This window comes from Apodemus sylvaticus, chromosome 16 (assembly GCF_947179515.1).
Source record: "Apodemus sylvaticus chromosome 16, mApoSyl1.1, whole genome shotgun sequence".
Taxonomy (NCBI): Eukaryota; Metazoa; Chordata; class Mammalia; order Rodentia; family Muridae; genus Apodemus; species Apodemus sylvaticus.
In genome coordinates, this window is record NC_067487.1 from 63007552 (window position 1) to 63025325 (window position 17774).

General features: G+C 43.0%; 1 protein-coding gene across 2 annotated transcripts in view; it reads left to right on the top strand.

Annotated features, from left to right (window-relative positions):
- The window catches only part of Arhgef28 (Rho guanine nucleotide exchange factor 28), a 239506-nt gene that overhangs the window by 59630 nt on the left and 162102 nt on the right, over positions 1 to 17774 (top strand). The window contains exon 1 of one of the 2 annotated variants that reach the window (XM_052159965.1): positions 1477 to 1770. The exons of the other annotated variant lie outside the window; for it this stretch is intronic. Coding sequence (XP_052015925.1) covers positions 1500 to 1770 — 271 coding nt within the window. The 5' untranslated portion in view covers positions 1477 to 1499. Of the gene's footprint in view, positions 1 to 1476; positions 1771 to 17774 lie in introns of those variants that run through there. 2 annotated transcript variants of the gene reach the window in all.

Sequence of the window (17774 nt, forward strand, 5' to 3'; positions counted from 1 at the left end):
TAGACAGAGGCAGGTGGATCTCTGAATTCGAGGCCAGCCTGGTCCTGCATTTTCAGGACAGCATTTGAGATACACAGAGAAACCCTGTCTCAAAAACTGAAAACTAACTGAACAAAGAAAGAAATCAGAACCCCTCCCTGCTGTACTGTGTTAATGACTGCCTTTCCTCTGTGAGTCCCCTCCCCTCTCCCTTTTACTCTGGTAAATAAACTGACCTCCTTTATGCTCCTAGTCTCTTTACAGTTTCTTTTTTAATGAGCAGCTTATAGAGAAAGAATAAAAACAATGAACGCACCCCTACTGACAGAAAGCGCACTGCTTTCTTTCTTTCTTGTTTACACGGAAGGGCCAGCCTCACTGAGCTCCTATATGCAAAAGCAAGGCTTTCTCCTTGTCTGTGGCCTGCTGGAAGTGAGGGCCCTTGGCTTCATTTTGACAGGTTTCATGGGGTGAGCGATGGTATATTTCTTAACCTTAAATTTCCCTGATTATATTACTGTTAAGGAAACCTTTAAATGCGGGGAAATGGTTAGCTTTACCACCATAGCCTTATCAATGATAGAAATGTTCTGCAATGTGTAATGGATAGGTACAGGGTAATGGGATGGCATCTTTTGGGCCCCTGCTTTTGAGAGTCATTGTGAGGATAGCTGATGCTCTTGGTTTTTGGAACTCTGGCAGTGTAGCCTGGAGAGTTGGGCAGGGCAGGAGGACACAGACCTATGAGCACTTGCCAGTGGGTGTGAGGACATCATGCCCAAGGGCCTGAGTAACTCTTCTCAGTCCAGTCATAATATCATGATCCCAGGGTTTTTGGGTGCTATTGACACTCTTGGAAATTCTACTAAACCCAAAGATACGTAGCTGGGCAGGTATTCACCAACTTGATTATCAAAATGGGAAATGGAGGCAAGGAGTGAATGAAGGGAGCAGGGTGATCAGCCACACAGGAGCCATTGCTGGAGGCCCCCCCCCCCCACCCCGGGGAGGTCCTGCTTTCTGTTGGATATGTTAATTTATATACACTCTATTTAGTAATCTTCATGCCCCATCCAAAGCAGTCCCGTGGAATTCGGGCGCACTTCTATCTGTCTCTGATGCAGATTAAAAAACCTGTAATCTCAGTCACTGGCTAAGAGTGTGTGCCCCAGTTGAAGCAGAGTAGAAAGAGGGGTGATCCTTCAGATGGTAGACTGGAATCCAGGGATTGGGTAGATGTTGAAAGATGAATTGGGGCAAATGGCTTTGGCTGGTGGAAAGAGTCTCAGAAGTCCCCAGAGCTCCTAAAGGATCTTTTAAACTCCAGCGTCACCAAAGTAAGATGACATCAGCTCATGGCTGCCCCCACCCCAGGGATGGTAGCGTTGAGAGATGACAGCATACTTCCTGCTTGTTCCCTGGAGAGTGCTGCCCACCCACGGCTACTGTGTGACTCCTGTAGATATGGGCTGAATGGTTAATTATCTTGTCATTTAGGTCATTGGCTTCAGGAGACGGTGATGGTATCTGTGTGCCTCTGCTCAGAAGGGTACTCCCCCGTGACCATGGGCTCTGGCTCAGTGACCTACGTGGACAACATGGCCTGCAGGCTGGCTCGTCTGCTGGTCACTCAGGCTGACCGACTCACGCCCTGCAGTCACCAGACGCTGCTGACTCCGTTTGCTCTGACGGCAGAAGCGCTGCCGGCCTTGGATGAGGAGCTCGTGCTGGCCCTGACCCAACTGGAGCTGCCTTTGGGCTGGACAGTCCTGGGAAATTCCTCCCTTGAAGGTAGGTCAGTGTCAGAAAACTCCAATGTGGGCCAGCTTTCCCAAGTTTAGAATTGTCCTTACAGTTTACTGTCCATTTCTCTGGGTAGACTTTAGTTCCCAACTCTTAGCTGAGCTCTTAGCCCTGGTGTGGCTGGGTTCTCTGAGGTATTCAGCTATTTATCCCTCAGCTGACTGATGCCCCTGTTCCCAGGAAGTCTGGGGAGGAGGCATTCCAGGGCTTTGCTTGGGGTGGGGGACTGTTTCTCTATGTCCAACTCTTGAGCTTGTGGCTTCGGACTGTGGCTCCAACTTCCTTGCCTAGTTTCTTGCCATGAAAAGGGACCAGCGCTACCATTATCCCGATAGGAAACAAGAACAAAAAAGAACTCTGTGGAGTATTTGGAAGAGATGCAGGGTGACAGAAAGGCAACAGATGAGCTGACTGATGAACAATGCAGGAGTCAGGGCGGAGAGGTGAGGTGGCTCAGTGGAGAGTGCTTGCCGAGCAAGCGTGAAGACCTAAACTTGATCTCCAGCACCCACATAAAACGATGATCATTTGTAACCCCAGCACTGGAAAGATGGAGGCAGGAGGATCTCTGGGGCTCTCTGGCCAGCCAGTCTAGTCAAATTAGTGAGTTCTAGCTCCAACAAGAGATATTGTTTAAAAAAAAAATCAAGGTGGGTGACCTATGGGAAACAACATTCTGCCTTCCACATGCACACACATCTGAATGTATGCACACACACACACATACACACACACACAATATCCAAATATATGCACATGCATGCACACACCCACTGTACACACATACCATGGTGCATACATGAACATACACACATAACACACAAATGTATACTTGTGCATACACCCTCACTGTACACACATACACATTGCACACACACATGCATACATATACTACTGTATACACCCTTACACATAGCACACAAATATATACTTGTGCACACACACACACACACACACACACACAAAACTCCCATACACTCATATGTACACAGACACACACACACACACACACACACATACACAAAACTCTCATACACTCATATGTACACAGGAACACAAGCTTCAAAGTCAATGTTATCCAGGGTATTTATAGTTTAAAATTTTAATTGAAAGATGGATTAAGGTCATTGCCAGTCTGAAGCCCTGGTCTCAACACAGTGAATTCTAGGTCAGCTAGGACAAGGTACAGACACCCTGTCTCAAAAGTACTTTAAAATGGACACACATTTGTATGGGTCTGTGGAGTATGCTGTGATAATTATATACATGTAAATAATGCAAACACAGTAATTATTTCCATTTCCTCAGACATGTAATTTCTTTATTTATCACATTTGTATTAGCTTTTAGAGTTACTAGGGGGGTGCATGGATTCTTGTTCTACTGTGTTAGAATGCATGGTGAGCTATGGAAGTCATACACAAGCTAATGTGGGCATGAAGTCAAATTCTTCAGTAGATGCTCCTTTTTAAAACATTGCTTATATTTGTTCATTTAGACTGTGTGAGGGAGAGGGGTGCAGCTTTGTGTCACCGTGCACAAGTGGAGGTCAGAGGACAAGTTTCATGAGTCAGTTCTCTCCTCCCAGTATGTGGATTCCACAAATTAAACTTGGGTCATCAAGTTTTGACACCAAACACGTCTACGCACCGGGTCATCTCCCCAGCCCATCGGTAGCCATGCCTTAAGGTGGTTACCAATGATGTAATGTTATTGGAAAGCCAGAGATGTTTGCTTGCAGACAGCATCTATCATCAACGTGCAGTTTTCTTCTCATGACATTCATTCACTATATTGGATGATACTACTTGGATAAGTTTGATTCTTGATACATTCTGGGTGTGACTTGCAGGTTAGCTTAAATTTTTGTCATTGGTAAGATTGAACATACCAATTTAAGTAAAGGGTTAAACAGAATACTGAGGCCACCATCTACAACCAAAGAGGATATTCCTTTCTCCACTCAATCAGAATTATTCTAACCCTTCTCAGGGTACTTATAAACGTTTCTGATTTTATAAGACCTTGGATAAGAGGTCATGAGTGCTTCCAGCATCGAGCCCACCTAAGCCATGGAGCGATTTGCATTACAGACTTGCTGCTTTGAGTTTTCCAGGGCAAGATTCAGAATTTAAGATTTTCTAATGTCTGTGGATTTATGATATGTGTATGTGATTGCCCAGTGGATTGACAGTCGTGTGTGTGTGTGTGTGTGTGTGTGTGTGTGTGTATGTTTGTGTATGTGTGTGTATGACTTCCCATGATGTGTGTGCATTTGTGATAGAAATATGCAATAAAATAAGCTCAGAGAAACTACAGCTGCCAAATTCCCTGTTGCCATTTTTCTAGGCTATCTGGAGGTCCATGTTTGGGTGAGAGAAAAAGGGAGGCGGCTTCTTTCTGTTTGATAGGGAGACATTTTACTCTATGGGAAAATAATTCTTAGTGTCATAGTTGTTAAACAAAAGTGCTTTCAAATCTGGCTAAGACCTGACCTTGCGAATTTTGGAATTTCCTGACTTTGGGGCTAAATGTGACCTATATAAATTACTTTATATTTAAATTGGTTTTTCCTAGTTAAATCACATTTTATTTATTCATTTATTATTAATTTTAAATTGGAATAAACAGCAATGGGTTTCATTTTGGCGTTTTTGTGGTAGTTTGTTCTCATTTATTCCCATACCCCACTAGCCTCCCTGCGTCTCTGTCCTCTGTTGGTCTCCTTGCTCCCAGTGACCGTGGTTTCTACATCATGGGTGGTCCATTGTCTCTTTCTTCTTGTCTTTCTTCCCCAGCCTCTCTCGAGCTGTTTTTTCCTCATGTTGTTGTCCCCTTCCGTCTCCTGACCTTTACCAGTATAATGACGACGTGAGGACCAGGCCAAGGGTTGGGCCTGTGGGAATTTGTGTTGTATTCCTGGTGGGGACATCAATCATAAGCACAATCCAGTTTCCTTCCCAGCAATTGTGTTTTACATTTACTTGTTTTAACTGATAGAAACATAAATTTGTTTTTTACTATTAGTTAGTGCTGTGTAGCATTTTGATATGCGTGCACATTGTATAATGTTTAAATCTGGTTAATTATACTTGTCTAAAATATTCAGCATTTCTTTATGTTTAAAACTTTTAAAATACTTTCTTGTAAGATTTTGAAATATACAGTTGTTGTCACACAGGGAACTCTTGTTCCAAACCAGCTACAGCTTAACAACTATTGATCAGCCCTTCCCTTTACCACCTCCCCTAGCCTCTGGGGACCATCATTTGGTTCTCTGTTTCTATGACGTAATACTTTTTGGGAGCCCACGTGTAGGTTAGATCACGTGGCACTGGTGTGCCTATGTCTGGCTGCTGCAAGGTGACTGGGTTTCATTTCTTATGGGTGAATAGCATTCCATGTTGTGTATGACTATGTTTTCTTTAGCTGCTCATTACTGGTTGTGGATTTTATAGCCCTTGTATTGGGGTCTGCCTGAGTACATGCTGTAGAAGCTTCTCCAGCTGACTGTCTTTCCTTTGTGTATCCAGTAGTGGAATTACGGGGTCACATGGTTGTTCTCTTTAGGAATTGTAAAGGACCCTACAAACTATTCAATTATCCATTCTAGTAGCTGCCAAAAACTATTTAAAAACATCCCTTGTTATCTATTTTTAATGATTTCTTTAGGTATAGATGTTGTGGTACAAGACGAATTTAGTTAACTTTGATAATAGCTTTGTTGTAGAAGGAGTCTAACCTAAGGCCCACCATGAAACGTTACTGTATTCCTTTACAATTTGTGATAAATATCTCACTCTTTGCTTCTTACTTTGATGGCTAACAGGGAGAGACAATATGTGAAGCACTGCGTCCCTTAGAAAGGCAGGGTCTCCCAAGGTGATGATGCCCAGCCCAGGCTGCCGCTGAGGACCATGTCTGGGTCTGTGGTATCATTGAAGCCGGGGTCTGTGTTGATGTCTGTGGCCGGCCCAAGGGCCATGCAGATGTCCATGGTCTGTGCTGCAGTGTAAGGCCATGTTGGTGTTCATGGGTCAGGCTGCAGCCTAGGGCCGTATTGATGTGAGTGGCCTGCACTGCCACCTGAGGTCACGGTGACGTCAGTGGCCCAGACAGCCCCCGAGGACCTTTTCTGGGTCCATGGGCTCACTGAGCAGGAAGGCACGTTCATGGTTTGTGTTGCTGCCAGAAATGTGGTGGCCGGTGATTTGTGCTCTCACCAACCGTGAAGAGCCAGTAGGCTGCTTTTGCTGTGATATCATCGCTGACTGCAGATACATAGTTGAGAGGAAGAGACTTGGATAGCTTCTGTGACAATCCCTACCTCCCCCTCACCTCCAAAGTAACAGCCTAACAGGAAGCCACTGAAAAGGACTTTTAAACAGTGTGATGTGGATGCTGAAGACGAGCTCTCCACAGTTGATGGCTTCTGGCAGAGGGATGGGAAGAGGGGAGCGACTCAGTCCTATTCAAGGGGCAGTCCACTGAGAGTGCTCCAGTGACTATATAGATAACACAAATTGACTTTTATTTTTTAATTTTTATTTGGGGGTGGGGCTTGGGTCACAAGGTGGGGGAGGGACACGGAAGGACTGGGAAGGGTATGTGATTGGGGTACATGATGTGAAACTCCTAGAGAATCAATAGAAACGGCATGTTGGAAAAAGCAAAGCAAAACGAAGCAGGGTCCCCTCTTGGCCCGCATCTTACCCATCATCGGTCCTGATGCATCTTCATTATGCACGCAAGAGAAGGAAGTGTCCCAGGTCTTATTTAATTTCAGGCCTTCCATTTAAACTGCACATCCATTTCATAAAATCAAACCCATTTCTTCTTCTAAATCACTTTCACGATAGAAGCTTTTGCAGGGCCTCTCTCTGAAACTCCTAGTTTGCAGTAAGAGGCTGGATGAAGTAATAGAATCACCCAAGAAGATGTCAGTTTGTCTGCTTTGGTTTTGCCTTTCTTGCCTGTTTGTGATGTGACAGACATGTTTTTGAGGAGGTTGGCATGATGTAGACAATTAGGTTAAGCTGGGAGAAAATGTTCTAATGTCTTACTGATTTGTGCTCAGCTGATGTTTGAGTTGAAGCCTCCTTCCTGTTCTACCAAATGGCTTTCCTGCATTTGTGTTCCCAGAAGCCTAATAGGGAAGGCTGGTAACCCAGGCTTTGCCAGGGGAAGGCCACCATGTGGCACAGTAATTCTTATGTCACTGGTGAACAGTTACTTCTTGCCCAGCCTACTGAGAGATACAGCTTGTCCTGTGCACGCTTTGTAACTAGAGAGCAAAGATCATGTAGAAAATATTTTTCATATATATTAATGCATACATAGTGATATCTAACAAATTGACAGATTGACGATGTGATTTGTGTAAAGTGTCCTAGTTAGAGTTGTCATTGCTGTGATGACACACCACAACCAAAAGAAAAGTTGGGGAGGAAAGGGCTTATTTGTCTTACACTTCCACACTGTAGTCCATTATTGGAGGAAATCAGGAACTTAACGGGAAAGGATTCTGGAGGCAGGAGCTGTTGCTGTGGCCATGGAGACGTCCTGCTTACTGGACTGATCATACTAACTTGCTCAGCTCACTTTCTTATAGAAACCACCAGCCCAGGGATGGCACCACCCACAAAGGGCTGGGCCCTCCCCCTTCAATCACTAATAGAGAAAATGCCTTATAGCCAGTTCTTACTATTTTTCTCAATTATGTTCTCTCCTTTAAGATAATTCTAGCTTTTGTCAAGTTGACATGAAACTAGCCATCACATTAGGGTAAATTAATATCATGAAAGATTAATTTGGACCCCTCTGAAGGTGTAGGTGGGTTAATTACTTCAGGGTCTTCTAGGCAGATGTTCTTTTATCCCTAACGGAATGGCATGGTGTGTTAGTCAGGGTTCTCTAGTCACAGAACTTATGGGTAGTCTCTATATAGTAAGGGAATTTGTTAATGACTTACAGTCTGTAGTCCAACTCGCCAACAATGATCAGCAGTTGTGAATGGAAGTCCCAGAATCTAGCAGTTGCTCAGTCCCACAAGGCAAGCAGTGAAGAAGAGAGAGTCTTCCTTCTTCCAATGTCCTTATGTAGGTCTCCAGCAGAAGGTGTGGCCTGGATTAAAGGTGTGTATCACCAAGCCTGGATCTGAGACTTGCTTTGTCCCAGATGACTTTGAACTCAAAGATCTCCTTGCCGTAGTCTCCTGGTATTCAAAGCCACTATGCCTCAAAATCTCCATGCCAAGATCCAGGTCAGAATCTTATATCTCCTAGCCTCAAGATCTGGATCACAGCTGAGCTTTCCAATTCTGGATTGTAGTTCATTCCAGATACAGTCAAATTGACAACCAGGAACAGCCACTACCCATGGGTTCTGTCAATACTCACCAAAGACATTAAGCTTGGCGTTATCAGTGTTGCTGAGAACTGAATCTACAGGAGAAAATATTAAATCTTGAGCAAAACAAAGTTTGACCTGTCAGGCTGCTTTATGAAGTCTGAAGAGGTCAGCTTTCTTTCTGCCTTTGTAAGTCATTTTATCTACAGAGAGAAATCAGAGGTTAAGCAAATTGGTCCTTTCAACTTTTCTTCAGGGCAGTCTTGGGCTTAGACATAACCCATGTAGCTAGGAGGCTATTTGTACTTGCTATGTGAAGATCCATCATCAAAGAGGGCTGATTAGAGGTACTGGTGGGACCCAGTGAAGATGTGTTAGAGAATGGAATTTTGTACATATTTATTTCATAGGTCAGATCTAGAATATATTCTCTAGCTAACTACACTCTCTTAGATTTAAACTTGAATCTAGAAATTAGAGTTATGACTTACCAGTTGCAGAATGCAAGTCCTTGAGAGCAGGTCTGTCTGAGCAGCATTTTGTTTGTATAAGAACCGGTTACAGCATGAAGGAAAAACAGTGTACATTGCCATGAGGCATACATGTACAGTACAGGGAAAGCAACACTATGCAATCACAGTGGAGGCAGCATTTAGCCTGGCCATGCTCTGCTAGGCAGAGTCATTAGCATCCCCTGAAGAACACTCGGTTCTCTGTGCACTGCAGCCAATGAGAGGAAAGGCACACAGAGCCCACGGGACTCTAGAGGACTGTTTGTAAGATTAAGAGGCCTTCAGTAGCTGCAAAACTGTCTGGATCATCAGTGTTCACCAATGGACATCTTGCCCATGCCACGTAGACTCACCATCTCTCTACTAGGCAGCAACAGAAAGGGGGACATGTGGGTCAGCAGTGTGTGCTGAGAAAACTTGCTCTTCCTCTGTGTGGGAAAGAGACCTGCAACCTGCAAGAAGCCAGATTGGTGAGCACTTGAGATAAAGCTGGGCCCTTTTTGTCCTTGAAGCAGGAGGGATGGAGAGCAAGGCTCAGGGGCAGGCACTGTTGACTGGGCTGACATCCCTGTGCTCCAGGCCTGAGGAGGGAGGGCATGCTGGATCACACGGCTTGCTTTCTGGCCTGCAGATCATGGGGCCTGTCTGTTCTGTCCTTCTACCTGAAGCTTTGTACTGGCCAACAAGTTTCAGATTGCAAGAGCTGAAATACCAGTGGGCAGGAAAGCTATACATACAAATTGCCTGCTTTTTTTTTCCCTCTTGCATTTTGAAATTAGTGTATTGTAGGAAACAGTGGATCCTGGCTTTTTTTTTTTTTTAAATAAGAAGTAATTGTTTATGTGTTCAGTACTGTTTTCTAGCCTTCTGTTGCTTCCAGTATTTTTTCTGGGGCGGCCATTTCCATCCCTTAGTTTCTGACATATTATACTGGTGTTCTATTCCTTTGGTTGCTAAGGTAACCTACAGGGTGCACACTAGTGCCAGAGGACAGAGTTCTTTGGAATGGTGCCTATGGTAAACATCTATGTCAAATTGATAGAATTATCTTACAGGGCTTAGGGTTGTGTGTAGGCATCCTTTAGGGAGATTTAAATCCCTAATTTAAAAAAAATGTTTTCATTGTCTCCCAAGCCTGTTTTAAGTTCTCAAGGAATAGGATTTCTGGCAGTCAAGAATCAATGCAGAATTGAATTCCTTAAAGAGGAGAACTTTGTCCTCTCCAGATGGAGTTGTTTTGCAGTTTAAGTTGCTATCTCTTATTGGGCACATTCCCCTTTTTAGAAACTGTGACTTCAAGAAAAAACATCACAAAGTCTTCTTAAAAATTTATGTTCCTGACAAGAGACATGGTTCAGTGGTTCAGAGCACTGATTGTTCTTGCAGAAGACTCGAACTCAGTTCCCAGCACCCGCATGGTGTCTCACATGCTGTCTAAAATTCCAGGGTATCTGATGCTCTCCTCTGACCTCCACAGGCACCAGACGCACACATGGTGCCCAAACATGGATGCAGGCAAACACTCATACATGTAAAATAAATATTTTAGAGACTCCGCTTCTGTCTAGCAACAATGGACCTTAGACTTGGAAGAGAGACCCATATCCCTATTCTCGTGTCCGGGAAATAGAACATAAGGCTGTATTTGGGTCACTTTCTCTCCCAGTTATAAATTTCAGGAAAAAAGGAGTTTAAGTGGGAGCTTTTCTTTTTGAACGCCCTACCCTGGTGTGCTCCCCACAGGACCCCATCCCTGAGGTTTTGTAGTTACCTCTGCTGGCCGAGACCCATCCATGTCCCGCTTGCTCTCGGATGCTCCTGAACACATAGGAACTCATGACAGACTTTGATTACACACAAGCAACTAGATAATGACAGCAGCTGAGGACTCATTTTATGGTTACCTTTAAGTGGGGGAAAAGGTGAAAAGTTTCAGTGTTCTTACATTTCTTAATAGGGTTTGAATGGGGGTAGCTGTTCTTGAGCTGCTTTATTCAATAAAAAATGACACACGAGTTTTAATACCACCAGTCTTTGATGGTTAAAAGCACAGTGGCCAAAGGTGAGTGGGGAGACTGGAAAGTGGGCGGAGCAGAGGGTTGGATTCTTGCATGTCTGTGTGTGTGTGTGTGTGAGTGTGTGTATGTGTGTGTGCATGTGTGATGTGTGTATGTATGTGCATGTGTATGTGCATATGTGATGTGTGTATATATGTGCGTGTGTGCATGTGTGCTGTGAAAGCCCGAGCCTGGGGCATGAGCCTGGATCCTTAGGGTCTGTGCAGCTCATTTCCATCATCATTTTTTTTTTGGTTTCCTAAGGGGTCTACCTTTTCATGTCCTCTTCTAAGACACCTATTTTTGGCTTTTTCTTGTTTTACAGATTATTTTTCGCTGTAATTCTAGCTTTCTGAAATTTATAGTAGGAATAGCATAAATAGTATTTAAATAAATCCACCTCTGATTCTTTAATAATGGAATTTTGTATAAATTTGTTTCTATTAAAATGTTAACCATTATTATCTTTTTATTGTTGGCTTTAGTACAGTTTCCTTCTTTTTTTCCTGCTTTATTTTTTTATCCGATATATTCTTTATTTACATTTCAAGTGATTTTCCCTTTCCTGAACCCCCTCTCCCCAAAAGTCCCATAAACCCTCTTCCCTCCCCCTGTTCCCCAATCCAACCCTTCCCACTTCCCTGTCCTGGTATTCCCCTACACTGCTGCACTGAGCTTTTCCAGGATTGGGGCCTCTCCTTCTTCTTGGGAACCATTTGATATGTGCATTGTGTCTTGGGTATTCCAAGCTTCTAGGCTAATATCCATTTATCAGTGAGTGCATACCATGAGTGTTCTTTTGAGACTGGGTTACCTCACTTAGGATGATGTTCTCCAGTTCCATCTATTTGTCTAAGAATTTCATGAATTCATTGTTTCTAATGGCTGAATAGTACTCCATTGTGTAAATATACCACATTTTCTATATCCATTCCTCCGCTGAGGGACATCTGGGTTCTTTCTAGCTTCTGGCTATTATAAATAAGGCTGCTATGAACATAGTGGAGCATGTGGATCAAGAACCTCCACACAAGACCAGACACACTGAAACTAGTAGAAAAGAAACTGGGGAAGACCTTTGAGGACATGGGCACAGGGGAAATTTTCCTCAACAGAACACCAATAGCTTATGCTCTAAGATCAAGAATTGACAAATGGGACTTCATAAAACTACAAAGTTTCTGTAAGGCAAAGGACAGTGTCAAAAGGACCAAATGGCAACCAACAAATTGGGAAAAGATCTTTACCAACACTACATCTGACAGAGGCCTTATATCCAAGATGTACAAAGAACGCAAGAATGTAGACTCCAGAGAGCCAAATATCCCTCTTAAAAAATGGGGTACAGAGCTAAACAAAGAATTTTCACCTGAATAATATCGAATGGCTGAGAAGCACCTAAAGAAATGTTCAACATCCTTAGTCATCAGGGAAATGCAAATCAAAACAACTCTGAGATTTCACCTCACACCAGTCAGAATGGCTAAGATCAAAAAGTCAGGAGAAAACAGGTGCTGGCAAGGATGTGGAGAAAGAGGAACACTCCTCTACTGCTGGTGGGGTTCTAAGCTGGTACTACCACTCTGGAAGTCAGTCTGGCGGTTCCTCAGAAAACTGGGAATGATACTTCCAGAGGGCCCCGCTATACCACTCCTGGGCATACAGTTTCCTTCTTAAGTACACTGCAGTTGAGGCCACTTCAAGCTTTTGCATTGTGGGAGGGATAATGGCTAAGAAGGAGCTAAAGTTTTGGAGGAAAAGAAGGAGTCTCAGTTCTTGAGGCTCTCCCTGCTTCCTGAGTGACGTTGGGTCATGCGCCAGGCATATTAACTCATCCTTATCACAGGTACCTTATAAACATGGGATGAATATGTCTTTCATGGTTCAATTTAAAATGAAAGCTTTGTTGAAATATATTTTACATTTTATAAAAGTTGGCCATTTATATATAGTTTTATGAGTTCTGCAAATTTCTACTCCTTTTCTTAGGGATTGATTTTATTGTTTTAGAAACAATATTTTTATTAATCTGTTGATAATTTCATACCATGCTTTTCCCTCCCCTACCTCTCCCCCCATTCTCCCTACTTCATCTCTTCTTTTCTTTTTCCTTTCCTTTTCTTTCCTTTCCTTTTCCTTTCTTTCTTTCTTTCTTTCTTTCTTTCTTTCTTTCTTTCTTTCTTTCTTTCTTTCTTTCTTTCTTTCTTCCTTCCTTCCTTCCTTCCTTCCTTCCTTCCTTCCTTCCTTTCTTTCTCTTTCTTTCTTTCTTTCTTTCTTTCTCTTCTTTCTTTCTTTCTTTCTTTCTTTCTTTCTTTCTTTCTTTTGCTCTTCTTTCTTTCTTTCTTTCTTTCTTTCTTTCTTTCTTTCTTTCTTTCTTTCTTTCTTTCTGTCTGTCTGTCTTTCAGTCTTTCTTCTTTCTTTCTTTTTCTTTCTTTCACTCACCAAATCCAATTTATGCTATTCAAATACCCCTAGGTGTGTGGCCATCTGATGGACTGTAGTTGATCTAACAGAGGGGCACACCCTCAAAACAAACAAAATAAACTGACTCTCAGCAGCCACCTGTAGGCATACATTTTTTTGCCACCTACTTTTAATAAGAGTTCGACCTCTCTTCTAGCCCACCACCCAGCAGAGGTAGTGGAAGAGTAATTCGTATGTGGGGGGAAGTGGACCCGTTCGGCAATAGTTCTTTGGGAGCGAGCTTGATATTCTTTGGCAGTGGTTCAGCCCTGTGGCAAATACCAAATATGATCTAGCAGCTGCAGACCAGTCCTCTAGGAAGGCAGACCCCAGGCACGAACCAGCAACTACAGTCCAGTCCTTTCAGCAAGCAGACACCAGGCAGCTGAAGTTAAACCCTAAAGAAGCTGCCAGGCTCACCGACTGACCTGAGGTGAGGCCTCAGGAGCAGCAAACTGCCACAGGAGCCTCTTGAGCAGTTCTTGGGCGAGTCTCTCTCAATGGCTGCATCATCACAAGTTGAGCTCAGCAAGGCAAAGGCAAACCAATGCATGCCTTGTTGTTAGCGAAGAATGTCTGGGTGGAGCAAAGCAACCCGATGCTCAAGGCTCCTCCCCCGCTGTCTGTGGGGTCATAGTTTCACTCCTTCATCAAGCCCTCGTTCATGTGTCTGCTCTATCCAAACATCCATTCACCCGTGTCTGCTTAAGGAAAACAGTCTTTCACGTTTGCTTTGGCAAGACATCCTTATACCTGCATGCCCCAGCAAAACAACATTTGACATAACAAACTTTCCAAAGAACTAGAAGCTTCCACTTCAACTACCAGTTGTCAATTGTTCCTCAGCGAGATGAGGCTTCATGCCTACCTCTTCCTTTGCATCCTGGGGCTCTACTTATTGCCCTGGTATGAGACATCAGATGCCTCAGTCAGAGCTTCGAGCTTGTGTGGGTCTGGTCAATGCTGTCACAATCACATAATGTTCATATGTGCAACTGCCCTGTTGTGTCCAGAAAATACTATGTCATTGGAACCATCCACCATCTCTGGTTTGTAAAATCTTTCTGCCCCTTCTTCTGCAATGATCCTTATGCCTTGGGAGGAAGAGGCTATGACGTCTGCAGTTCTATTGAAACATCTCTCCAACCTGCCCAGCCTCACACAGCCCTTTGATACCAACTTCCTGTTTGGTCAATTCTGCTTCCCTTCTCTCTCTTCCCCCTCACTGGAACTGCCCTGGCTGATTGTGACCCTGACGCTGAATGAATTGGATAAAAATCTCTCAATGATGCTGTAGTTCATTCCCTAATATTTTAACATTTCTTTGCCTGGGATCTGGGACCTGAGGCTCTGATGTCTGGTACCAGGGCAATAAGCAGAGCCTGCCCAGTTGTAGATTATTGGCTAATTTCCTAGTTGTACTTGAATTGAAACAACTACTGCTGACTTCAAAAGGCTAGCTGCAAGATAAATCCACTCTTTTCCTGCTTGTCAGTAATGCAGTAAAAATTGCAATGCATTTTCTTTTGAGTCCTACAAAAAGCAGGGTCCCTGAAAGGTCAACAAGGCATGTGTCTGAGGACTCTGCACACCCGAGGTGTGAGGGAAGAGCAGAAGCTGCAAGCGAGCTCACTGCGAATAGATGGTGAACCTGAAGAAACATTAGTCAATGAGAGAAAAATGGATTGCATAGTCTGGAAAGAAAGTCTGGGATAATTGGTGTTCTTGACACTTAATGACAGCCTGCTGCCCCAGGCAGGGGATTGCAGTTAATTTGTCTTAATGGCTCATGTCGACTACTGAACTGATACAATTACAGGGCGTACTAAGCCAGAGATAGTTCCCTTCAATTATGCTTTTAAATGGTAACCAGAGAAAAACTGTTTCCAAACACGCCACAGATCTATTTAACAATGACAGTAGACTGCAATTTTTTTTCCCGATTTCTTATATTAGAAAGATCGTGTATTGTTTGTGAGAACCCTGGCTTGTATGTTACTTCTGACATTCTGAGGTAGTTAGCTGGGTCAATATTATTTTCCCTTATACAGACCAGGCAATTCCCCAGAGATGAAGCTCCATGAGTGCCCACATCCAGGTCTTGAGCCTTTTCATTCACTGCCCTTTGCACTGTGCAAGGTCGTGTCTGGATTCTTATTACCTAGTACTGTTGCCTGGGTTGTGCTTTTCAGTTTGGAATATCTCTATAAGTGGAAGCCAAAGTGAAGTCTTCATCTTGGAAGTCTAATAGACTTTTCAGTGTTTCAACTATTTAGATCTAGTCCCAGAAACTAAAATACGGCCAGGTCCATCTAAGTTGTAGACACACAGGGCAGAGTCTCTGGGATGATGGTTCATGATTGGTATTTTCTGAGACTCTTCCCAGTTAGCTATGGATATGATCTGACTGTCTCACATGTATCGGATGCAGAGAGAAACCTCAGGCAAGCATGGCCTACCATAGTGCTAATGACTCTCCATGCCTCCTCTTTGGTCTTAGGATCTAGTTATGGTTGCCGTGTTGGTCAGCTGTGTGTGATGTTCTGTATCTTTCTTTCTCATAAACACATTTATAGTTGTGATGCCTACTTTAGAGTCTCCAGCATCCCACCTTCTATACTGAAGACTGGTTGTATATTTACCACTGGAGCCCTGTGCAGACTTCAACAGTAGAAGATGCTGTTCTGCATGGCCCATTGTCTTAGTTTCCCTGACAACCTTGCAAACATCTTAGAGCCTGTGTGTGTGTGTGTGTGTGTGTGTGAGTGTGTGTGTGAGAAAACAACCTTTTCTCCTATTTTCCTCTTGTTTATGTACAGTTTGCTCTTTGTATTTGGCATTCTATGAACATTCCGGGTCATGATACCTTGTAGGTTGGGCAAATGGATAAGTTTTCTTATTGGCGCATAGTTTTCTTATTTCCTCCTATAGTCTTTGTGTCTAAGACTTAGGATTCTAGCTCACCAGACAATGATTTTATAGACAGGCTTTATTTTATTCTGAACACAAATGGGTGTGTACTGTTCACAGGGAGAGGCCACATCCATTTACACTTGGGTTTGGCACATAGAAATGCTCACATTTAATATTTGTCGGCTGCATAACTTGGGAGCACAAGTTGAGACCTGCATGATTGTGCAGCTTGGGAAATTGGTAGAACTTGTTTTAGTGAATTGGTTGTATGTGAATGAAAAGCCACTGGTCTTCAAAAACTTACTGTGCTGAACACCTTCCGGTAGTGGCTTCCCTCAGGAGTTGCAAAACATTACTAAGTCCAGTTCCTGAATGTCCTTGTGTTTTAAAAGGATTTAAAACTGTCATTTGCTTCTAGATTTTTATCCTCGTCCAGTGTTAGTCTTAACCTTTTGCTAAGTGTTTAAAGCATTTCCTGGCTTAATAGGGCTTTCAGTGAAAAAGAATTTGTTAAACTCAGAGGGCTTTAGTTACTTTTATCCTTTGGTAATATTCTTTTTAGTTGATCACAGTTCTTCAGAGCGGATTGGGAAAACCGTGCTCTAGAAGGCAGACCTTACGGATGTATTTTGATAAACACTGACTTCAAGAGCTACAACCCCAACTCTGGTTTTGTGTTAGAGTTGCTAGGAAATGTGTCTGCTCACACCCTTCTTCAGATGTCCTGATTTAATTGTGGGAGGGCCTTGAGTGTTTACCTAGTTTTAGAAATCTTATTCTTAGCCGGGCAGTAGTGGTGCCCGCCTTTAATCCCAGCACATGGGAGGCAGAGGCAGGCGAATTTCTGAGTTTGAGGCCAGCTTGGTCTACAGAGTGAGTTCCAGGACAGCCAGGGCTATACAGAGAAACCCTGTCTCTAAAAACAAACAAATAAACAAACAAAAAAAAAAGAAAAAAGAAAAAGAAGAAATCTTGTTTTTAAGTGTGGGGTGTGTGGGGGGGTATGTGTGTTTAGTTCTGTGGCTAATTTTTGAAATTGATTGATTGATTGATTGATTGATTGATTGATTTAGTGTGTCTGAATGTACTATAGTGCATGTACGGATGCCAGAAGATTCTCTCCTTTTACCATGGAGGTCCTGAGGGCAAAACTCTGTCCACAAGGGCTTCTCACTGGCCTTGTAATTTAATTTATTGTTATAATACTATTATATAACTATTTCCCTTTTTCTTTTCTCTTCCTTCTTATTTTTCTGTGACAAAACAGCAAGACCAAGGCAACTTAGAAAAGAAAGAGTTTAATTGGGCTCATGTTATAGAAGGTTAGAGTCCATTATTGTGAAACAGAGGCACAGTGGCTGGAACGGCTGAGAGCTCACATCTCATGAATAGGGAGAGCTGACTCAAAGTGTCACGAGTCATTTGAAAGTCTGCCCCCAGTGACATATTCCCTCCAGGAAAGCCATGCCTCTAATCCTCCCAAAACAGCCATCCCATGAGTTTGTCATGGGATGTAAAATACAGGTTACAGGTTTCTTTATTACATAATGTAATGAGTCTATATATATGTATGTATATATATATATATATATATATATATATATATATATATATATAGGCAGTGACAATGAGGTCCAGAGTCTTAACTAATTATGTTTTAACTACTTTTATTAGCATATATTAACTATACAAAGCAATT